The sequence below is a fragment of the Dermacentor albipictus genome, chromosome 1, assembly GCF_038994185.2.
Source record: "Dermacentor albipictus isolate Rhodes 1998 colony chromosome 1, USDA_Dalb.pri_finalv2, whole genome shotgun sequence".
Taxonomy (NCBI): Eukaryota; Metazoa; Arthropoda; class Arachnida; order Ixodida; family Ixodidae; genus Dermacentor; species Dermacentor albipictus.
Window position 1 is genome coordinate 308538785 of NC_091821.1, and position 25275 is coordinate 308564059.

General features: G+C 43.2%; 1 protein-coding gene across 2 annotated transcripts in view; it reads left to right on the top strand.

The window, feature by feature from the left end:
* Tmtc4 (Transmembrane O-mannosyltransferase targeting cadherins 4) overlaps positions 1-25275 on the top strand; it is an 87006-nt gene that overhangs the window by 52435 nt on the left and 9296 nt on the right. For both annotated transcript variants that reach the window (XM_065438713.2, XM_065438714.2), the window contains exons 11-13: positions 2399-2470; positions 2844-3031; positions 16261-16402. In XM_065438713.2, the coding sequence (XP_065294785.1) occupies positions 2399-2470; positions 2844-3031; positions 16261-16402 (402 nt within the window). The remainder of the gene's footprint in view (positions 1-2398; positions 2471-2843; positions 3032-16260; positions 16403-25275) is intronic.

Below are 25275 nucleotides of genomic sequence, written 5' to 3' on the forward strand. Positions count from 1 at the left end.
GCATTCTACCAGTGCTAACATATGGGGCAGAGACTTGGAGACTGACAAAGAAGCTTGAGAACAAGTTAAGGACCACGCATAGAGGGATGGAACGAAGATTGCTGGGCATAACATTAAGAGACAGAAAGAGAGTGGTTTGGATGAGAGAGCAAGTGGGTATAGACAATATTTTAATTGACATCAAGAGAATAAAATGGAGCTGGGCAGGCCGTGCAATGCGACGGTTAGGTAATCGTTGGACCATTAGGGTTACAGTATGGGCACCAAGAGAAGGGAAACGCACTCAAGGACGGTAGAATGCTAGGTGGAGCGATGAAATTAGGAAATTCGCGAGCACTAGTTGGAATCGGTTGGTGCAGAACAGGGGTAATTGGAGATCGCAGGGAGAGGCCTTCGTCCTGCAGTGGACATAAAACAAGGTGATGATGATGATGACCGAGTCGTTAGAGTAGGTCCTTCTGATCATTAATTGACGCATCTAAGTGCTCCGGGCAAAGAAGGTAATTTATTATAAGGTTTCAAAAATATACATCACTGCCGATCGCAGCACATCGCTCGGCTGAATTTTAAGCCGCCCCTACTTATTTGACGTCATTTGCCCCAATGACATTAGTAGAGTGAGCTATCCTACTGGCTGTCCAGGGCGCGTCATCAGTAATTTTTCTAACTTTATAGGGAACAAATGTTGTTCATAATAGTTGAAATGTTTATTTCTTTCTATATAAAGAAAGTAACAGAAAGAGAATGCAAAAGAAAAATTTCTCACTACATTTAAGTTCTTCTGGCACACAGCAAGTGCCGTCTACTTGTGTTACAACATGCTCCATTTTGATGAGAGCTCCACGGTCACAGTCGGTCTCAGTCTTTCTGTGAGCACCACGATTCGACTTTGTTGTGTTGTGGGCTGCAAACATAGCAACTGGTAACATGTCAAGCTGTGACATCGTGTCCCTTTGCAAGGCAGTGGGACATGAGCCCCGATCACTTGGCGAACAAGTTGAGGAGAAAATGAATGACTCTGGAAAAGGGTAACTTGTAATCATCTGTAACTCTCTTGATATGAGACACTTCACACTAATTGTGGTGCGAATGATTAACTTTAGCTGTACCCTATTCATCGACAAAATTTGTCCGAACCATTTCAGGGGCCCTTTAAGGGGCAACTGCACGGACTATATTTTTTACTTTTTTTAAGTGTAGTACCTCCTGCTGTAGGTGTGCCGTATTATGCTGCCTAATGGCACGCTTTTGTCACAGTTGAAATGCAAACGTTGATAGTAGTATATCAGCTTCTATTGAATAAGGTGGGCAGCGTAACCACAGTTTGGTTGTTGCGTGATATCAATGCTGAGCAAAACAAATAGATATACCAATGCTGGGCGATACTGCATCAGAGATGATCCTGAAATGTGTCTTGTGGTTGACACATAGTATTTTCGAAGTTATAGAAACTATACCATACATTTCTCATATATGACAAGACCACACCTTGTAAGTATGAAAGTTTGGGAACACTTACAAGACATATTGATTTGATGCTAAAGTTGTCTTGAAATGCCAAACCTGGTGGCATCGACAGTATCATGCAATCATCACCCAGAGCAAAATTTGCTGATGGCAAGTAGTAGCTGGGCTAGCTATGATGGTGCTGTTCATAAACACATAAAAGAGAGTGCTCGTGTGTCTGTTCTTGCTGCACTTGCATGTGGCAGCCACATAAATTGCAGGGACAAAGCTAGCCACTGTATCGTGATGTCATGATGCACCCACCTCCTGGGCACAGAAACCCAGACTGGTTCATAGAGATACTGTGTAGGCTTGTGTAAGGGCCACACCCGTGCAAGGGCTGTACCCCCAACTTGGCAGCCCAAAATTTTGGGGGAAAAGAAAATTCCAACAGAAAAGCAATCGCGTTCAGTGCCCCGATCCTTATGCTGCGCGTGCGCATCAGTGAATTCTCGCACACTACGTACTACCGCATGCCACTACTAGATGGCGAGAGCTGCATGTTAACCTCTGATGCAGTGGTACATCCAGCGTATTCACCAGTCACCGCACCATCTTGACCAGAAGGTTTGGTCCTGCGTAAGGGTCACACCTTGCCAAATTGTGAAAAAAAGTGCGGCCCTTACACGAGTCTATACGGTAAGCATTCTGGTAAATTATTTAAGCTGCTCTGGCACTTCACAGTATCCTTCTATGGTTTCGAGCATTTGTATACGTTCATTTACAAAATAAAAATAAAAATATCATGTCAGTACTTCCCTATGGTGTTTGCTTGTTTGACTTGACTGTTTCAATTTGTGGTACCTGCCTATTGTCATTATGCAGCCTGATCTGCAGCATCATTCAATTTAAAGAACTATTGAGACAATGGAGGAATCATTATTTATTGCAGAGGTGTCATGAATGGACCAAAGAGTCTTCATTGTTCGAGTCTGGTCTCAAAGTATGTCCAGGAAATGCGAAGGTGAGGACTGCTTTGGTGTTTCTATGCAGCGGTCATTGTGCTGTTTTTGGTTCATTATGCCAGCCTATCCAGCTCTCTTCCTTGTGTCCCTGGGGAGAAGTGTTATTGATTATTATTATTATTATTATTATTATTATTATAAATACTTTATTATTATGGAGTTCAGTTTTGATTTCAGCCCCCTGATTTTCACCCAGCAGCTGAAAAGCTATTGAACTCATCATGGAAACAATTGGGAGCCTTGATTCCCTAAGTGTCAGCTCAAGCAATTGACTGATATTTTATTCATACCAGAAGTGAAAACAGCTCTGTACTCAATTGCATAGTCATGATTTTTTACTGTAGGCACTCTCTATATTTTGCTGCTGATCAGGTGCACTACAACTTTGCCAAGAATGTGGGTGACAGCGGGAACAGAGAGGGGGCCATCCAGGGCTATCGGGAGGCGCTGCGCCTGCACCCAGACTATGACCAGGCAATGAACAACTTGGCAAACATCCTTCGGGACACTGGAGAGCTGGAAGAGGCACGAGCTTTGCTTCAGAGGGCTGTCCAGCTTAGGTGAGCAGGGCTTCCTCCTCATCCAGCTCATGCTGACTTATACATCTTTGTTGTTTTTGTTTTGGTAAAAACGAAAAAAAAATTGTGCTGGTAATGCCCATGTCACACACGCACCCTGAACTCCCTTACCCCATTTGCTGCTGCCCGCCGCATGCGTTTGCGGGCATTCTGCACTGCACATCTTTTTTTACCGATTGCAGTAGTATGCTATACACTCATTTTTCTTTGTGCCCTCAGTGCCTAGGTCAAATATGTGGTGGGAAAATTATGACACATACATTTATTTACATTGGAGGATCATTCAGATATTACTCTGTGCAGTTTTCGAAGTCACAGGCATTTCATTGTGTGAAAATGTTTCAAGCACTTCAGCACGGCATGGGCTGTCATCCTTTGTTGAATCCAAGTCATGCCTACTGTCAGATTCACTTTGTTCTTCAAAAGAAGGCTCAGAGAAAGTCCTGTTGTCACAAGGCTTGTCATTGTTGTCACTGTCGAAGGGAATATCTAATATATCATGCTCGAAGAGAGTACGACAGCTACCAGACGCTACCATTTCTTCTGCCACTCGGGATGGTCAGAAACAACCAGAAACATACAAAAGTGCTTTCAAGCAACGCAGGTGCATTGCCATCTAGTGGTAACATATCTAACTGTAATTGGATAAACCGACATGTGCTGCCGTCCGTCAGTAGCTTTGAGAAGTATAAAATACAGCTGCCCGATGCCTCAACGGCTTTGGCAGCAAATGAGCACAAGACTTGCTAAAGGAGTTTGACTTTGGGGTGGTTTGGTCGTGTCACATGGCCACTAATTAGCTTTTAACAAAAGCCAACAGGGGCCCATTAGGCTCTGCTCGTTTTACGCAAGCATGCAAAAAATTCACCTCTAGTTTCTAGGGATAAGGGGGGGTGCCATTGCCAACTCCTCAACACACCATGCAACGCGTTTGGCCACACGCCTGTTCGTCGATCACGGCACAGTTCAAGCTTGAGGAAACAATGAACAACAGCCACGTGTATACATTTGGAAATAATTTATTATGCCCGCAACTGACACTTCAAGCAGGTCAACTAGCTATAGTTTGCAACACTGAGGGTTTCCTTGAAAAGACAGGTAGAGATGGGTATTTGACTTGCCAGTTAGGGTATGAGCGGCTGTGGTGTCTACCACGGCAGAAACATTGTTGGCTAACCACATGGAGGAAAACCGAACTGGCAGCGGAGAATTTTGCACTCACTGCTTGCTGGGCACTAAAAAGCCTCAAGTGATGCTGTGGGATCTTGCGTGACTCGCTTGGTAGCTCTCATAGTGCTTGCGCTTACCGTGTGCACTTGGCATCAGGGAAGGTTCTTCCTCTCTCATAACCTGCTGGGGTGCTTCCACCTGACCTTTGCCACGTGAGCCACCGCCTTAGAACATGGATTCCCACAAGTTACGCCTTTAAACTATTTTACCTAATGGTACATGCCTCAATAAAGAAGCCTAATACACAAAGTTCATGTGAAAAACTTGGTACAGTCATACCCACTTATAACAAGACTACATGTGTAGAATATAACAATGAGCAGCTGATACACTGTCAACTTTCATATGTGTTATATGGCAAAAAAAATCGTTTACTACAATACTCCCATGCCTCGTTATCAGTTACAACAATGAAATCTGGCTACTGGGTATGTGTGCCAAAACAAAGAAGAACACTGGAAGAAAAAAAGAATTTGGCAGAGACACTTAAGACTACTTACTTGTTGGAATACAAAAGCTTATACTGTTTATTTGTTTACTTATTTTCACATGCTGGCGCACCTGGTGGAGCTATAGCAGGAGTGGATAATACAGTACACTAAAAAAAAAATACAACAAGCAACAAAGAAATATAGCAACAGGAGTTAAGCGCAATGTTGAGGAAGCACAGACAAGAATTCGTTTAATGGGAGAGAACGGTCGGTACCTGGTAGCGAATTCCAAGTTTCAATTGTTTTATGGAGAAAGCTATATTTGAAAGTATTAGTGCGCATATAGAAGGTTGTAATGTTAAGCACATGATGTCTCCTACTAGAAGAGAATTTAGCTAAGGTGATGAAGAGGCGGATGGGATAAATGAATAGTGCCGTGAAAATTTAAAAAAGAATTAATGTGTCGCTGTTCGGCGAGAGATGTTAGATTAAGTGAGGACATGGATGACAATGGTGAGAACTGGCGGCCATAACGATGGTCGATAAATCTATTGGCTTTCCTTTGGACAGACTCAACTCTATTTCGTACTGCTTGTAGGGCTTCCAAACAATGCTACCATAGTCAAGTATAGGGCGGGCAATAGTTTTATATACAGTAAACCCTCGTTAACTCGAAGTTGTAAAATCCGGGAAAAATTTCGAGATAAGCAGAGTTTCGAGTTAAGCAAAGTGCCGAAAATTTCAGTGACCGGGTCACTGAAAGAGCCAGTAACAACCAGCACTGCTAACAAACGCCCCACAGCACGAGGGGAGCTTTTGCAAAAAACGCAGAATTCCCAGGAAAAAACTGAATTTTATTGTTTTGAAAAGAACTGGGTGATGCTTGCCTGCTTGGCGTTGGCATTCGGCGCGAGAAAAGCGTCCTCGAGCTGCTGAACGCACCGCATGAGCCGTTGTTCGCCGCCGCTGCATTCAACTTTGTTGCGGAGCAAACGTAGCAGGTTTCTTGTTTCTGCAGTTGTCGGCACTTCTCGAGGTGGTTCTTGGTCAGCGTGATCACCGTCGTCGTTCACTGCCATTTCAACAATGTCGGCGTCAGACAACATTCCGGTAACGGGCACGTCCGACTCGTAGAGCGCGTACTCTTCAAAAGTGAGTTCGCCGTCTTCGGCATCGCTGGCGCAGCCGGCAGCTTTGCGGACTTCGTCGCAAAGTTCATCGCAGTCACTAAACTCGTCAGTGTCTGGCTCGAGCGATTTCTCGCCGCTCGAAAATCCTGCGTGCGCGAAACAATTGGCAATCGTCAATGGACGCACTTGTCGCCAGGCTTCGGCGATCAGGTGGACTGCACCCAGCAAATCTATTTCGTACTTCTTACCACTGTCGTAAGAACACAAAATGCGGCGCAGCAGACTCTTCCTGTAGTACTTGCGAGCAACCTCAATGACTCCTTGGTCCATCGGCTGGAGCACGGACGTCATATTAGCAGGCAGGAACTCCAGCGTGACAGCCTCCAAGTTGTTGATTTTTCCGTGGCCGGGGCAGTTGTCCACGACGAACAACACTTTCCGGCCGTCCCTTGCCATTTTGCGGTCAAGAGCACGTACGTACTCTTCAAAGAGCGCTGCAGTCATCCAGGCCGTTTTATTGGCGCGGTAAGTCGCATCTCTCGGGAGCCGTGCATTTCGGAAGCACCTTGGATTGAGCGACTTACCGATAACAAGCAGCGGCAGTTTTTCATCGCCGGTGGAGTTGGCTCCGAAAAGTATCGTCACTCGGTCTTTGCGCTGCTTAGCGCCTGAGCACGCTTCTCCCTTCGGTGTGTATGTGCGGCTAGGCAGCATCTTATAGAACAGTGCTGCTTCGTCGAGGTTGAAAATGTCCTTGTCCGCGTAAGCCTTTTGCAGCTCAGCGAGGCGGTGGTTGCGCCAGGTGTCTGCAGCCCCTTCATCAACAGTGCCGCTTTCGCCGTGGATAGGCTTCGAGGCCACGTTATTTCTTTTTTTAAATCGTTCAAACCAGCCATTGCTGCAATTGAAGTCTGTGTGGCCCATCTGCAACGCCAGCGCGTCTGCCTTCTCCATCATCATTTGGGTTGTCACGGGAAGGTTGGCTGCCCTGACATTCCGGAGCCACAGCATGAGCGCTGCTTCGACGTCGGGGAATTTCGAGGCCCGAATCCACTTCCGCTCACTGGAAAAACTTTGCTCGAAGCCATCGAAGACCTTCTGTCGATTTTTTACAACTGTCGAAAGCGTCGACAAGGGGATGCCGAATTCTTTGGCGATGCTTGTTTTGGATCTTCCCCCTTTCTCCACTTCCTTGATCAACGCGACTTTTTTCTCCAGCGTCAGAGACTTGCACTGCTTGGGGCGGGACATCGTCGTCGTCCGTTGACCACACACCACGCACACAACAAAAAAAAATCGCAGTCAACGCGTCGTGCGCACAGCGCGACGAAACAAAGAACAGCAGAATCGCACACGCACAATAACGTTCGCACGTGCGAAATGCGGTGGCACGACTACCCGATAAAACCCATGAGCCCCCGCGCGCAAGCGGCGCACACCACGTGACTGCTTCCAAGGTTACTTGACGTGGTTGACTGAAAACGGCTGCATCCGCGGGAATTTTGTATTCGCCCTTAGATCGTGACCGCGTTCGGCACTCTAGTAGGAACCAAGCGCTCGCTCGGACCCTGTATCACCTTTAGGTAACGGCCTCTGCCTTCAGCCGTCCCGGTCAAAATTTCGAGATATCCGTATTACGCCCGAAAAATGCTTCGAGATAAACGGGTGCGAATACATAACACCTATGGGTGGGGAAGGCGCGGCGTGGAAAACTTTCGACTTAACCGATATTTCGAGATAAGCGAGTTCGTGTTAACGAGGGTTAACTGTAATAGTAATTTAGTGTCGCATGGGGGATCAAGCAGCCTACAACATAAATAGCCAAGTTTTTGTAGGGCTTTAGTCGTAATGGAATCAATGTGCTTTGATCAGGACAGGTTAGTGGTGAAAGTGAGACCAAAGTATTTATATTCAGAAACACGTTGAATAGAATTATCCTTAAATTCGTAGCTGAAAAAGAATGAGCAAGCTTTATTAGAGAAGGACATAACAACAGTCTTACGGGAGTTAATATTCATTTCGTCATGTCCCACAACATTTGGAAAAACTGAGGAATGATTCATTAAGGCAAGCATGATCAAGGAGAGATGAAATTATGTCATATAACACACAGTCGTCTGCATATATTTGGATTTTAGAGGATCACATGGTAAATCATTAATATATACAGTAGTAAGAAAAGAAAAGGACTGACGACTAATCATTGATGGACATCTAATGACACACCTACCACCGAGGAATTGAGCAAGTTAAATCTTACAAATTGAGAATGGTGAGACAAGAGACTCTCTGGCCAGTTCACTAAATGATTGTTGTTAAGAATGGCACTTAATTTGGACAGTAGTCTTGAATAAAGTGCAGTATCGAAAGCTTCTGAAAAATCTATGAATATAGTGTCAATTTGAAATCCCTTATCCAGGTGACAAGCTATGTCATGCTTGAGCTTGACAAGTTGTGTTATTGTGCTAAATCCATGCCTGAAACCATGCTGTACATGACCTCATACGTCAGTAGACCTCAGTACGTCATTAACATGCTCGTTGCACGCATGAATGCATTCATTAACGCACACATTAGGCACACCTTTAGTCAGCTGGAACCGTGGTGCTGCTGTGGCGTCAGGGTAGCTTGCTCGAGTCGCACCCCAGAGACCCGAGTTCGATTGTCACCTAGACCAAAATGTACCAAATTTTCTTGTCTAAGCCATTAATTTACTTTGTTTACAGGAACCTCCCTGAGGAATGTAGCATCAATCCAAGCATTTTCGTTTGGTAGTGACTCTAACATCTGCACTACAGTGACGGGGCCTGGCACTTTAACAACAACACTGTAGCGACAGGGCCGTCACTATAACGATGTCGGTATTGGGGGCGAGGACTTACAAAGTCGCCATCTGTCAGAAGTGCCTCACTTGCGTAGTCTGAGGGATCATGCGGCGCGCTCCGCATAGGTTTGGCTATCGGCGCTAAATAAATGTGCTATGCAAGAGCCCTCCTGGACATTTTTGCAAGTACTCTCAAAATGGCAGAAGTATTTTACCTTTAAAATAATAATCTTGGTCAAACGGAAAGCATAGAATGGTTTATGGACGCTATCTCTTAATCTATTATGTACAGGCGCGGCCACTGTTAGAGGTAACACCGCGCGCTTGGCCGCAATCCTTGGACCACCAAGCGGGCGCCGTGCGAAGTATTGCAGCGCAAGTGCAATCAGCGCAAGAGGCGGAGTTAGCTGCGCATCGTCTGCTGTGGTTCCTCCCACTTCACCACACGTGCTCTGGTACAAAAAGACTGTATCCATGGTGCTTGAAAAAAAAGGAGACCTTCATCTAAGCTTCATGTGCAGCCGTGGTCTGGGCTTTGTATTTACCATACAATAAATCTGAAGCATAGATTTATAAATATGCCTTGTTTGTCGTATGATTTTTTACTTCCTTAGCAGGCAAATTCTGAAATCGACCCTCTGTGACAAAAGGGACCTTTTAGAAGTAAAAGACGCATTTAAAAATTTAGGTCTACAGCATGCCTGCGTGCTTTGATAACTGATTTAGAATACTACCTGTTGACACACCATTGCTACAGGGTTTGTATACTCCAAAGCCTGCGTGCAGTCTAGGTTTTGCTGCTCGCTGTGAAGTGGGAGGAATTGTAGCAGACGACGCGCAGCTAACTCCGCCTCTGCTGCTGATTGCAGTTGTGCTGCAATACTTCGCTCGGCACCCGTCGTGGCGCTCCGCGAAGTGCAGCCACCCACTCCGTGTTACCTCTAACAGTACAGTAAGCTGGGACACTGCGTGCGGTCGCCGCGATAGATTCCCCCCAACAGCTTTCTTGCTTGAAAGGCAGGCAATCGCTGAGCGAAAACTATGTGAAATATGTTCTTATAGTGGGCTGTCTGTGTAACAAAATGGAGCCTAACAGAATGAAGCTTCAATGCAGCTATTGCTCAGGTTCGTGGCGACCGACTGCGTGCTTGCATGCATGTCCGTGCACAACGTCTCGCTTTCGCTGCGAGCGCGTTTTCGCATCGTGCTGTGAGCTTTAGGCCGCAGCATATGAACATTTGACAGTACGCAAGCAACCAGTGTTGCATGGACACTATCATAGCTGTTCAAAAATAATTTCGTTATAACTAGGGACTTCGATGCCTATGACAGTAGATTTGTGATGTGCCGTATTTTCTTTTATTCTAAAGTCTTGGAAGCTTCAATATCATTATTTCTCAAGTTGCATATTGCACTGTATGTTTGTCGGTCTTCTAAGCGAGCAATTACCGGCTGCTTCTTTTTCTTAATCCAGTACAATAGTCATTATCCATTGAACATGAACATGTACGATGCCTTTTTTAATGTGCTTTTTATCATTCCTTTTCCATTTTAATGAACTTTCTTTCTCTCTTTCTTTATTATTATCATCATAGTTGTTAACAGTGCATGTGCAAAAGACTGTTGGACCCAATAGCTGCAGGCTAGCGGATACGTCCGCATATGCGAAATATAATAGACATTCGGTACAAGCCTAGGGGGATCAATACAGAAAATGAATGCAACACATTAGCACATTAAAAATAGAAAAAAAAAATTTTACAGTATGCATAAAAATTATCGCCAGTTACCTAAATTATCAAGCTGCAAAGAACAGAATGCCAAGCAAGAACACAGGCACCAAATCAGTGGTGTATAGCTAATAAATAGTGCTTTGCCGAAATTTTGTGTTTCTTTTGTTTTTGAGGATATGTTGTTCCATTTCTTAACTCCAACAAATTCGAGTAGTCTTTTGCCATATCCATTATGTACAGGAGGCAGGTTGAAATTTCCAGCGGCAGTACTTCTGGTAGAATGCGATGATGAAAAAAAATATGGACACAGGGAAAGGATGATTACGTTTCGCAACACTGTTTACGTAGGTAGCTGTCTTATGCTCATGCATAAGATCAAATGGCAATATGTTTAGCTTATTGAACAGCAGCCTGCTGGGTGTATCGGTTCTCGAGTGCGTCACGCCTGCTTTTGTATGCGACCAAATGGACCATAACAGAAAGAAGCTTCAATGCAGCCGGGCCCCGTCAGTGCAGTGCAGATGTTAAAGTGCCAGGCCCTGTCACTGTAGTGCAGATATTAAAGTACCAGGCCCCGTCACGGTAGTACAGATGTTAAAGTGCCAGGCCTCGTTGCTGTAGTCACTACCTTTTCGTTTATGTGTTTTTACTCTGCACCAGCGGCAATTATCGGTACCATCCTTTGGTCACGTCAAAGCCAATGGATTTTCACGTAATGGGGCGTATAATGCATTTGCATTAAAATGCAAGCTACTTTGTCACACTTGCCTTACACCCTTTCGAGCCTCTCTCCCGCCTACCTTCCACCCCTCTGATGTCGGGGAGAGGGTGGCAGGGAGAGGGGTGCATGAGGCCTGAAATGTGATGCGACGAAGGCGTGCAGCATGGGCTGCACGGCACAAAGGCAAGTGTGACAAAGTAGCTTGCATTTTAATGCAAATGCATTATACAATGCAATAATGCAATAACTGCAGTGCTGGCAATCACATTCTTTACCCTGTGCGACCATGTTTTACCACGTAACAAATGTTATTGCACAGCACAGGATGCGCCAAGCACGTATCCGAAGTTTCTGGAATGTTATCGGTGGTTCTATCCGCTGTCTGTGACTGAACCTTGTATAATCGGATTGCATGTATGTGCAACGCGAATAATGTAGAACTTTGTGGAAGACATGCGGGTCCCAGCGATTACTCTGGAACATTCGACAACTGATGTATAAAAGCCGACACGCTTGACTCGCTGATCAAATTTTCGATGATCGCCGAGTGTGTCTGCCGCTATCTTCATTCTTTCAATGTAGCCTGCTTTTGAGGGCACAAGTTTGCCCAATAAAATGCTAGTTTCGTTAATAACAGTTTTGCTGCCTTCTTCACCGTCACTACTACATGACAATATATGCAGTAAACCTCGCAGTGATCAAGAGAAAGTTGGTGCTTGTGTATGCAATCAAAGGGTGCTCTGTATTAAGATGAGGGAAGCAGCAAGCATAAGTGGGATCAAGCGGTGCTTGAACTGTTTATGGAACCAAAATTGTTATAGTTACAAGCAAGGGTAAGCTTATGACAAACAAAAAGAATCATGGGGCTGCAAGCACATTCATATGGGAACGGATTACCAGTGAAGCTGTTTAGTCTGCAAACATGGACTGCATACACGGGCTGCATACATTATGAAATCATATTTTTTTCATACGGCATCACACTACACCAAAACAAGCACTGCCGTGGTCACCACACCTCCAATGCATCTGCCGCAACCACTGCTGCAGCCGTGCCGACACCTCCGATGCATGTGACGTTAAAACCACAGAAGCACAGGCCACGTGCACAGGCGGCATCGCCACACTCTTTCCCCATCTCTCCCTGCCTGTCTTCATTGCTGCAGTGCTGTCAGCACATTCTTTACCCTGCTCCCCTGCCCATCTCCATTCTAGCAGTGCCGATACCTCTGACGTGCGTGATGTTATAAGCACAGAAGTGCAAGCCGTGTGCACAAGTGCCGTCACCACACTCTTTGTCCCTCTCCCCCAAATGGTTGGCTGCGCGTGCATTCCTGTCCACAATACAAATGCAAGATGCCTGGGGTACTCCCTCTGGGAATGCATGCAAGGGATGCATGCGGGAGATGCATGCGGGGGATGCATAGAGGTAAACAGTTTCACTGTAAAATCAAACTCACTTTTAGCTCAAGCACTGTGGGAACGACATTACTCCCTTCAGCCTTCTATGGAGATTGCCGACCTCCTTTATATGAAAGCTTCATTAAACTCTTTTGGCAAGAGTTCCCATGTTACACCAAGTGAATCTCTCTTGAGATAAAGACGAAGGAGGCAAAAGGAGTTCACTGGTGCTTGTGTGACACGGGCATAAGACAAGGCGACGGTTTTGTGCCCAAAAAGGGAGGCAATAATAACTGCTTGGTCTACCATTCTTGAAGTGAACCACACAGCTCCTGTTCATCATCAGTGTTACTGTTCGAAGAGTTGTTTATCTGCTCGCCCAACACATAAACCACTGGAAGTGCAATCCGTGCTGCAGCCTTCAATAGCATGATCGTTGTTTAGGGAGGTAAATAATAGCTGCTTAGTTAACCATTTTTGAAGTGAACCACACAGCTCGATTTCTTCCATTGTATGTGCATCATTGTACAATCCCGAACATGGTGATACTAATTTGGGTTTGAGTGTGTACTATACAAGTAAAGCTTTCGTGAAATGGGTTTAATCTGCTTATGATGGGCCCTTCTTGCTATTGAAGTTATGACAATATTCGTGAAGGCTTGAGTACTGCAGGCACATCTTTTGCAAGAGCAATAACAGCTAATACTGACGACTTCGTGAGAACACACCATCCTAGATAAACTGTGGCGATACGAATAATAAGGAACAGAGCACAGACAACATGTGAGGTGGGCAAGGTTTTTGGTAAATGAAATTCATTCAAAGCCATGGGTACGCTTTGAAAACAATACACACAATGAAATTCTTGCTGGTGTTTGGATGGGCATATGACGTAGCAGGAGAATGGGAAGAGGTGAGTATCAAAATGTGTTGAAGGTGTTGCTGCACAATGATCCTGGTAACCTTTGTGGTCCTCCAAGATAATGAGATGTGGGTGTGCACCAAAGAATTACTCGCGAAGATGGCTGTAATGCTGTGCGCTTTGTGCGAACACATGTAAGTCAACGTCCGAAAAGTTGGGCAGTTCAAAAAAATTAATGCATGCCTTCTACTGCTCCGAAGGGCTCAAATTGCCATAGGCACGTCTGAAATGGCTCTGGAGGCCTGCTGATACACATATTAGGCGTACCAGTGCTCGTACTCTCACAGGAGGTGGTGGGTGCACGTGCGCATAATTTAAGAATAGATATCGTGATCCGTGACAGTTGCCCCTTTCCGCTCTTAGTATGCTTCACCTAACAACATTTCTGTATTGCGGCGAAGCTGACTTTTGGGGCCAGGAGTTATGTCGCAAGCTGTGCTTTCCGCGCGTCTTGCCAACGGCGAGGATTACAAAGGGGGAGCCTGTGCCATTGCTGACAGCGGCGAATTCTTTCAATGAAAAACGTGGCACTGAACAGCAAAAAGCTTTGTAGCGAACGTCGAAGCAGCTAGGCCTAACGTTGCCGCATGTGGCCAAGCATGAGGTCGCGGGATCGAATCCCAGCCGCAGCGGCCGCATTTTGATAGGGGCAAAATATGAAAACACCCATGTACTTAGATTTAGTTGCACGTTAAGGAACCCCAGGTGGTCCAAATTTCCGGAGTCTCCCACTACTTCGCGCCTTATAATCAGATCGTGGTTTTGGCACATAAAACCCCATAATTTAATTGATGAAGTTAATTTAGGTGGCTATGGCTGCCAGGAGATTTACGTGCATGAGCACCATTTCAAGGCAGCAGGATAATCAAAATGGCGGCGGTGGTGGCTTCAATTGATGCTGTTTCGAACCTGCAGTCATGGCAAAAATTCCGGAAAATCAGACAGTGAAGAGCTTTTGCATCCAAAATTTCAGACATTCTTATACATCGACTCATGCGGTTCGTGGTGACATTCAGAAGATCGGTCATTGACTGTAGTATGTATTTTGGGGATATGAAGCCAGCATTTGTTAGGGGGGCTTGAAACAAATTTTGTGTATATTCTCTTTGTCAGAGGCCAATTTTTCCTTTATTGCAACGTGGTTCTGCTGCTAAGCTTAAAGTCACGAGTTCATTTCCTGGCTCCTGCAGCTACATTTAGATGGTGTCAAAAAGCAGGATATGGGTGCACATTAAAGAACTAAGGATGGGTAAATAGTGGAAGTACTACTGACCAAATATTTTGCAACAACTGACTTTTACAGTCTGGTTACTGTTCACTGTTTGCTAAACTATGTATGTCGCTCTTAATCAGAAGTGAGACCACAAAACTTTTCCAAGTAACGCAGAAACAGAATCTGTTATGCAAGGTTTGATTTCGGCTCTGTGGTGTTAGCCTACTTGACAGCATGTAATTTTTGCTTGTAGTATGTCATTTAGTGTTTTTGGCAGTGTAATCATGTAGCAGTTCTATAGTTTATGCTGCAACCAGTGACGTTTCTTTTCTTTTCTTTTTTTTTTTTGCAAGGGACTCTTTTACATGTGTCTAAAACACAAGTCCCTCCCCAGCTTTCTTTTCTTCTTGTTCCGCAACTTCTGATCGTTTTTCAACAAACATTTATTTGGCATTTTTGTAAAGCTCATCATGCAGCAGCCACTCATTCTTTGAAAGCTTGTCTGAAACCAGGCTCTAAAGATCTTCAAGCAGTTTTTTAGAGCACAGCTCTTGGGGCCCCCGTTGCTGCGTTGAGCTTCAGTGTCAGCGTTTCTCATAATCGAGTGCACGAGCACAGTGAAGGATGAAAGAGTGAGTGTGGAGCACAGTGGGGGATGAAAGATTGCGATTACGAAGAGGGTGCCAGGAGGAAAGCAGAGGAGGAGGGTGCAGTGGAAGCATGAAGAGGAAAACGGAGGAGGAGATTACTGCGAAAGGGTGAGAAGGAAAGCGGAGTGCTGGCGGTGACTAGGCATGCGGCAAGTGCACGCATCGATACCATGTATGGAAACAAAGCACTGGCGTGGGCTTTGGACCCAGTGTGCATGCGCTTTTCCATTTACTGTTGCCACTAGAGAATGCACTCTGTGCGAGCCATCTGTTCCCGTGTTCATGCTTTCTTTCTGAACATTGAATGTCGCAACTGATGGAAATGCTTTGCCTGCTGCTGCTGCTAAACGAGCTGCCTGAGCAGAGGCTCAGAGCCGTCGCCAAGAGGACCCTGTCATTCAGCATCAAATTCTTTGCCACAATATATGAATTCAAAAGACCTAAACAGCTGTATTCAATATTCGCATTAAGGAGTATCATAATTGTCAGTGAATATTTTCTGATGACAATTAGTGATTTTGTCTTTAAAACTTATCCTCTGTCCCTGATAGTTTTTTTGTTTTTTTGTGCTAGTCAGTGCAGGCATAGTACCTAATGATTCTGAAGGAACTCTTCCTGCTGTACATAGATACATCTGCATTTGACTATGCAATATTCAAATTCGATATTCAATACAATTACTATTTGCATTTGATTCATATTCGCAAAAGTTTATATATTTGCCCACCTCTAAAACCTCTAGGTGGGGAAAATTAATCAGGAGCTTTCCACTGAGGCAGCTCTCATATCTCCACTGTAGCCTTGGGATGTTTAACTTCACAAATCAGTCAGTCTTGCTGCATGGCCAGGTTATTCTTCTACTCCATTTATATCTCTGTTGTACATTTCCCTACTCCGATGCCTTGCTACCTTAGTTGTGTGAGCCAAATGACAAGGATGGTCCCCTTGCCATGCAGGCCAGATTTCGCAGCTGCCTGGATGAACCTAGGCATTGTTCAAAGCAGTTTAGGCCTGCTGGATGATGCTGAGCAGAGCTACCGAACTGCCATAAGCCACAGAACCAAGTATCCAGACTGCTACTACAATCTTGGAAACCTGGTGAGTACTGAAAGTGGGTGTAACAAGGTTAAACCATATGCCCATCTTTACTGTGCCTACTTCGTCATTCACTGCTAAGAATGAAATATATATCCACAAAGTGTATGACTACAAAACCATAGCATCGAAATTAGGGTTAGAAACATGGGACAGTGTTTATAATGTCACTACCGCCGATGAAAATCTTCAAGCTTTTCTTAATATAGGTCACGGTCACATGAGCAGTTCTTATTCTATGATATCCTATAGTAGAAAAGGTTTGAAGAGAAAGCTGTGGATTACACAAGGCCTTTTAAAATCAATTAATCATAAGAATAATCTACATAAGACAGTTAAGCTCTGTCCTTATAGACTTAAAGACGAGCTATAAGACATATAAGAAACGCCTTGAAAAGTTATTGCATATTTTGAAGGCTGATTATTATCAGTCACAAATATTGCGTGCCACTAATAATACTTCTAAAACATGGAAAGTTCTAAACTCTGCAATGAATAATGTAATGCATCAAACTAAAGCGATAGCTATTACTGATGGAAACCACTTACTTACTGATGGAAACCAATTACTGATGGATGATAATCAGTTTTTCCCAACATACTGAGTCTATATCATTTGCTTATCTTCTATTAAATATTCTAATGTTGCATAATCACACTCGTTTTCGCATTGCAGTTCTTATGTACAAATTTCTGAAAAATATTATACAAGGTCTGTCAGTTCAGTTTCATCAACAAGTAGCACAGTGTCCAACATGATCCTCATTATTACCTTGTTAACAGTTTCACATACATGCACAAATTATGGAACATTTTCCTTTACAAATACTGCAGCCAGTCTTTGGAACACCCTTCCTAAAGACATAACTTCATCATCATGCTTTCAGTATTTTTCAAACTCACTGCACTAGTATTTCCTGTACAGTTCTGAAATTCACAAAAAGTTTGTTTCCTTCTGTGTACTGTATAACATTTTGCCTTTCTTTCTTTTGATGTGTACACCCATCTATATGATCTTGTTACACAGATATAAATAACATTATCTATCATAGGGACCCCTTCCACAACTCCCTGAGTTCTGGGAGCCCAACTGTATAGATGTGGTGCACTGTATTCCATTTTTTTATGAATAATAAACTGATTCATTGATTTATTGATTGATTGATTTAATGGCTACACAAGTGTTCTCAGTGTTGTCAATGTTTACTTTGTGGACATTATTTTCCATTTATTTAACTCTTTATTCATATGTAAGGTTAATGGTATTTTTTTTGTTACTTATTTGTTTTACTACTCATATCCTTTGTTTTTTTCAAAAATGTGTTACTGCACTTACTAGTTTATTCTGTTGCTGAAAAACCCACTGTGCAAACAATTTACAGGCAGTGCACTGACAGTGCTGTCATGAAGTAGATGCAGGTGCCATGCCAGCATTGCAAGCAAGTTAGCATACCAGAATGTGTAGTGACGAATATTACAAAATTGTATCAAGTTAACCCCCGTATTTAGTGCACACTTATGGGGTACATTTATGTTAGATGGACCAGAAATGCAAGAAGGCTTACGGTAAACATTTGCAACACAGTCAATGTCGAATTCTCTAGGGACTGCCCAAGGACCCCGAAAACGTCCCAAAAATTGGCCAGTTAAAAACAAACAAATGCATGCACGAAACACACCATATTATTTATTTATTTATTTATTTATTTATTTATTTATTTATTTATTTATGTACCCTAAAACTCTAAGTGGGGGCGGGGGGGGGGGGGGTACATTACATCATTGTGTCAAATATAGAAACACCTGAACAAACAAGAAGAAAAAGAAAGCTATGAGTTAGGTAAAAGGAAAACACCGTGGTGTGAAGTTTCATGACACATTCAGGATGCTATTCAAATTGAAATCAGGTACAATGAGATAAATATTACACAGTTCCAAATGTGCATAAATAACAGAAACACTGAAATGAATCTCAGAATTGGTAAGTTCAGTATTATAATATAGTGCCATATTTAAATTTGCACGAGTAAATAAAAAAAAGAAAGAAAGAAAAGCATTATATGGTTCTAAGAGACGCATACACATAAAAACAGCCATTATGCATGGAGATTTCAGTAGTTCCCTTTGAAAACTAGCTGCATCAGTGCAAGCAAAAATGTTTTCTGGCAATGCGTTCCATTCGTTTATGGATTCCATTCGTTTATGGATTGCACTAGAGGTGAACATGGGTACTTTAGTGTACGAGCAGATATGGATTGCACTTCGTGTTCATGATCCCGCCTGGATGAAATGTGATGTGCCGGTTGTATGCGACTAGTTGCAAATGTTGGCTCGCCGTAATATAAAGAATGAAAGAATGTTAAATGCAAATATTTGTGCGTCAGGTGTTCAGAGCGGAAATGTTGATTCTGCTTTTTAACAATGATACGCTCATATAGGATGAATATGAGGAAAGTGTGAATCTTACTGCCTTATTCTGTACTGACTCGATGCGGTTCTCTAAAGCAACAGTACCTGGGTGCCATATTATGGATGCATATTCTAACGAAGACCGCATGAGAGATGTGTGACTGTGAAGCTTTGTTTCTGAGTTGCCAGGATACAAATGATGTTTGATTAATCCTATTTTCTTAAGTGCCAGCTTGGTTACCTATATATTCTATGTGTTTTTTGCCAAGTTAGATCTGTAGTTAAATAGATGCCCAGGTACTTGAAACTGTGCACTCTCTCTATACCTGTATTGTTTATTGTGTAAATGTTTAGAGGAGTACTAGTAAGTGTAGAAAATGTAATAAGCTTTGTTTTTTATTCGTTTATCTCCATATGTCAGACCTTACACCACTTGCCGAGTTGCATTAGGTGCGTTTGTAAGCTAGTCACATCCTGAGGAGTTAATATTTGCCTGTAAATGATGCAGTCATCAGCAAAAAGTCTCATTTGAGAACCTATAAGTTATATAATTAATATAAATGAGAAAAAGCAATGGTCCCATAACTGACCCTTGTGGCACTTTTAGCCCCTCCATCCTTGTCAAAGGGCTAATAGGTAGATACAGGTAATTATATAAAGAAGAAAACACAATAATCACATAACAGTGCATAGTACCATGTGAAAATAACGCAAGTTATAGTGACACAATAAGCATATCATAAAAATATAGACGAAATATATACAAGTGGGTAATACAGACGCGCGATTCTCCACCGGAAAAAAAAAAGTGTGTTGAGAAAATTGCACAAACAGGCCTGGAGTGCGGCCTGATCCCGGTGGCCAGAACCGGTAACGCACTCTCTCACCAGAGCAGGATTGGCCACCCTGGTGCAGTACTTGGTCACAACCTCCTATATGAATACAACAATCAAACCCCGGCCCTCAGTCCCCAGCAGCCGTGAAGCTTCTGACCACGGCGGCGGTCAGCTCTGTGACGTAGCAGAGGGTGCCAAGAATACCTGGCTCCGGACAGGCCGCCATTGGAATCTGAACCTGGCAACGTTTAATGTTAGAAAGTTATCTAGTGAGGCGAATCTAGCAGTGTTATTGGAGGAATTAGAGGGTAGTAAATGGGATATAATAGGGCTCAGTGAGGTTAGGAGGACAAAAGAAGCATATACAGTGCTAAAAAGTGGGCACGTACTGTGCTACCGGGGCTTAGTGGAGAGACGAGAACTAGGAGTCGGATTCCTGATTAATAAGGATACAGCTGGTAACATACAGGAATTCTATAGCATTAACGAGAGGGTGGCAGGTCTTGTTGTGAAACTTAATAAGAGGTACAAATTTAAGGTAGTACAGGTCGATGCCCCTACATCCAGTCATGATGACCAGGAAGTCGAAAGCTTTTATGAAAACGTGGAATTGGCGATGGGTAAAGTCAAAACAAAATACACTATACTGATGGGTGACTTCAATGCCAGGGTAGACAAGAAGCAGGCTGGAAACAAGTCAGTGGGGGAATATGGCATAGGCTCTAGGAATAGCAGGGGAGAGTTATTAGTAGAGTTTGCAGAACAGAATAATATGCGGATAATGAATACCTTTTTCCGCAAGCGGGTTAGCCAAAAGTGGACGTGGAGGAGCCCGAATGGCGAGACTAGAAATGAAATCGACTTCATACTCTGCGTGAACCCTGGCATCATACAAGATGTAGACGTGCTTGGCAAGGTGCGCTGCAGTGACCATAGGATGGTAAGAACTCAAATTAGCCTAGACTTGAGGAGAGAATGGAAGAAACTGGTACATAAGAAGCCAATAAATGAGTTAGCGGTAACAGGAAAACTAGAGGCATTCCGGATCAAGCTACAGAACACGTATTCGGCTTTAACTCAAGAAGAGGACCTTAGCGTTGAAGCAATGAACAACATTCTTATGGGTATCATTAGGGAGTGCGCAATAGAAGTCGGTGGTAACTCCGTTAGACAGGAGACCAGCAAGCTATCGCAGGAGATGAAAGATCTGATCGAGAAACGCCAATGTATGAAAGCCTCTAACCCTACAGCTAGAATAGAACTGGCAGAACTTTCGAAGTTAATCAACAAGCATAAGACAGCTGACATAAGGAAGTATAATATGGATAGAATTGAACATGCTCTCAGGAACGCAGGAGGCCTAAAAGCAGTGAAGAAACTAGGAATTGGCAAGAATCAGATGTATGCGTTAAGAGACAAAGCCGGCAATATCATTACTAATATGGATGAGATAGTTCAAGTGGCTGAGGACTTCTATAGAGATTTTTACAGTACCAGTGGCACCCATGACGATAACGAAAGAGGGAATAGTCTAGAAGAATTCGACATCCCAGAAGTAACGCCGGAAGAAGTAAAGAAAGCCTTGGGAGCTATGCAAAGGGGTAAGGCAGCTGGCTAGGATCAGGTAACAGCAGATTTGTTGAAGGATGGTGGGCAGATTGTTCTAGAAAAACTGGCCACACTGAATACGCAATGCCTCATGACCTTGAGCATACTGGAATCTTGTAAGAACGCCAACATAATCTTAATCCATAAGAAAGGGGACACCAAAAACTTTAAAAATTATAGACTGATCAGCTTACTGTCCGTTGCCTACAAGGTATTTACTAAGGTAATCGCAAATAGAATCAGGAACACCTTAGACTTCTGTCAACCAAAGGACCAGGCAGGATTCCGTAAAGGCTACTCAACAATAGACCATATTCACACTATCAACCAGGTGATAGAGAGATGTGCAGAATATAACCAACCCTTATATATAGCCTTCATTGATTACGAAAAAGCGTTTGATTCAGTCGAAACCTCAGCAGTCATGGAGGCATTACGGAATCAGGGTGTAGATGAGCCATATGTAAAAATACTGGAAGATATCTATAGCGGCTCCACAGCCACCGTAGTCCTCCATAAAGAAAGCAACAAAATCCCAATAAAGAAGGGCGTCAGGCAGGAAGATACGATCTCTCCAATGCTATTCGCAGTGTGTTTACAGGAGGTATTCAGAGACCTGGATTGCGAAGAATTGGGGATAAGATTAAACGGAGAATACCTTAGTAACCTCTTATTCGCTGATGATATTGCCTTGCTTAGAAACTCAGGGGACCAATTGCCGTGCATGCTCACTGACCTGGAGAGGCAAAAAGCAGAAGGGTGGGTCTAAAAATTTATCTGCAGAAAACTAAAATAATGTTTAACAGTCTCGGAAGAGAACAGCAGTTTACGATAGGTAGCAAGGCACTGGATGTGGTAAGGGAATACATCTACTTAGGGCAGGTAGTGACCACGGATCCGGATCATGAGACTGAAATAATCAGAAGAATAAGTACGGGCTGGGGTGCATTTGGCAGGCATTCTCAGATCGTGAACAGCTGGTTGCCATTATCCTTCAAGAGAAAAGTGTATAACAGCTGTGTCTTACCAGTAGTCTCCTACGGGGCAGAAACCTGAAGGCTTACGAAAAGGGTTCTACCTACATTTAGGATGACGGAAAGAGCTATGGAAAGAAGAATGATGGGTGTACCGTTAATGGGGAGATAAAAAAGGAGCAGATTGGGTGAGGGAACAAACACGAGTTAATGACATCTTATTTGAAATCAAGAAAAAGAAATGGGCATGGGCAGGGCATGTAATGAGGAGGGAAGATAACCAATGGTCATTAAGGGTTACAGACTGGATTCCAAGAAAAAGGAAGCGTAGCAGGGGGCAGCAACAAGTTGGGTGGGCGGATGAGATTAAGAAGTTTGCATGGCCACAATTAGCACATGACTGGGGTAGTTGGAGAAGTATGGGAGAGGCCTTTGCCCTGCAGTGGGCGTAGCCAGGCTGATGATGATGATGATGATGATTCACTTCGATAATAGAATTTTCATTAGTATTGAGCATGTAGCACTTTCCCTCCTACAATAATGTCTTGTAGCTTAATTTGAAATTAGCGTTTAAGCCTCTGTCGAATTCCAGAAGTCTCTTCCAGGTGTGACGTGTTGCGGCGAAAAAGTCTTTGTTTACGCCGATACCAGTTCCCCCAAAACCAGAACTTTTGGAAAACACCAGCTCTTTTGTCTTCCAAGTGTCAAACTTCACTACTAAAGGCCTATTTTTTAAGGCTTTCGCCTTAAAAAATTGGCCTTCACAAACTTCACCATGGGCCTAGAAAGGCCCATGGTGAAGTTTGTGTCAGCAGACCTGACCGCCACTCCGGCGGTCAGGTCGAAGCGTCATCACGCCATATGAAGACAGATTTAAGAATGAAAAATGATTGATAGTGACAGTTAGTGAATGATAATGTTATAATAGGGATTGGTAGAGGTAATTAACTAGCAATTACTAATAATGGTTACTAATTGTAATGACTACTAATGACTCTGAAATGACCAATATGTCTAACGACGGCTTGCAATGACCACAATTTATTAGAAATTACTAGAAATGTCTAGTAATGTATAGTAATGACTAAAATCACTATAATGACTTGTATTGACTATGAAATGGCTGATATGTCTAACAACAGCTTGTAATGACCTCAATTGATTTAAAATGACTAACAATGCTTAGTAATGACCATTATTGTCTAATAATGACTGAAATGACTTGTAATGACTACTGAGGACTAAGATATGACCAGCACGTCCAACGACGGCTGTTAATGGTCACAATTGATTAGAAATGACTAAAAATGCTTAGTAGGGGGTAGTAATGACTAATAATTGAAATTACTTGTAATGACTACGAAATGACCAATATGTCTAACAACTTGTATCTACTGCAATTCATTAGAAATGACTAGAAATGCTTAGTAATGACCAGTAATGATTAATTAGTGACTGAAATGACTTGTAATGGCTACTGATGACTATGATATGACCAACATGCCTTACGACAGCTTGTGATGACCACAATTGATTACAAATGATTAAAAATGCTTAGTAGTGAGCAGTAATGGCTATGAAATTACCAATATGTCTAATGACAACTTGTAACGACTACAATTCATTACAGATGACTAAAAATGCTTAGTAATGACCAGTAGTGACTAGTAATGACTGAAATGACTTGCAATGACTATGAAATGACCAATATGTTTAATGGCAAATTGTAACTACTACAATTGATTACAAATGACTAAGAATGCTTTCTAGTGAGCAGTAATGACTTGTAAAGACTACTAATGACTATGAAATGACCCGTATGTCTAACGACAACTTGTAACGACTACAATTTCTTACAAATGCCTAAAATTGCTTCGTATAAAAGAAGCGAAAGAGAATCAGCAAAGAGAAAGAGGCAAATGATAAGAGGAGGAAGAGTAAGCTTTTGCCATACACCTCTTAAGAGAGATCTTAAGAGACCCTGTAATATTTTCCGCTGACAAATTTACCAATTCTGTGTGCATTCTCTATGCTGTCTAGTGGTAGACGTACATCCAGTTTGTCTGAGGCAATGGAGATAACTGTTTGTTCACACTGATGTGCATTCACATATCCCAAAGAATATGAGATTTCCTTGCCGTGATCTGTCTTGCGCGTTATTGAGCCACACGAGAAGTGTTGCAGTCTCTTGCTGTACACGTTTTACATTTTGACATGTGTCACTAATTTCTTGCTGAGTCTCAAAGTCAACAGTCTGACATTCTAGAGCTTGCAGACGATCATTAATATCAATGATGCTGGCTGTGATGGACTGCTGTGAACGTTTAAGCTCTTCTACCACCTGTGACATACCTGATTGGTTTGTTTCAATGTGAATACAACAGGCGTTTGTTTCTTTTACTGTTTTAAGCAGTTTGGATATAACCTTTTCGTCAGGACCAAGGTTTCGCTCTATGTTACCACTCATCGACAAGAGTAAATTGCAAAAAGGATCAAACACTGCTTCTGGGCATGGATGCACAATTATAAAGCAATCTTCAGACCTGAAGCATTCGGTAGGCAGCATGGAAAAACGACCAACCTGCACAAATAGGAAGATATGGCAGGAGACTGTCATCCTGCTTGTGCTTCCATGCCTACTGGCGACGACACGGGTGAAGTTGGCTTTTATGCTTGGCGATATTAGCACTGTGGACATCACTGTGCCTAGGTGGCAGTTCTGACGGTATTCGGGAAAAACGTCAGGCATGCTCCAAATGGCAAAGGCAGCATGTTCGATGATTGGCGAGTGGGACTGCGTCCCGTTGGGTTGCCCGGAAAAAGCATTTGTCGAAGAAGTGCTGTTGAAGACACCAACAGAGGCTGCAGAATTCTGACCGCAGCTCGTGAAAATGGCCAGAAACTGCACGAATAAGAAGATACGGTATGAGACTGTCATCCTGTTTGTGCTTCCATGCTTGTGCTTCCGTGATGGGTGACGAAGAGCTGAATTAGTGCCTTGAAGAATAGCCTGGAAAGATGACTAATTTGTGAAATTTTCAAAAAAAGT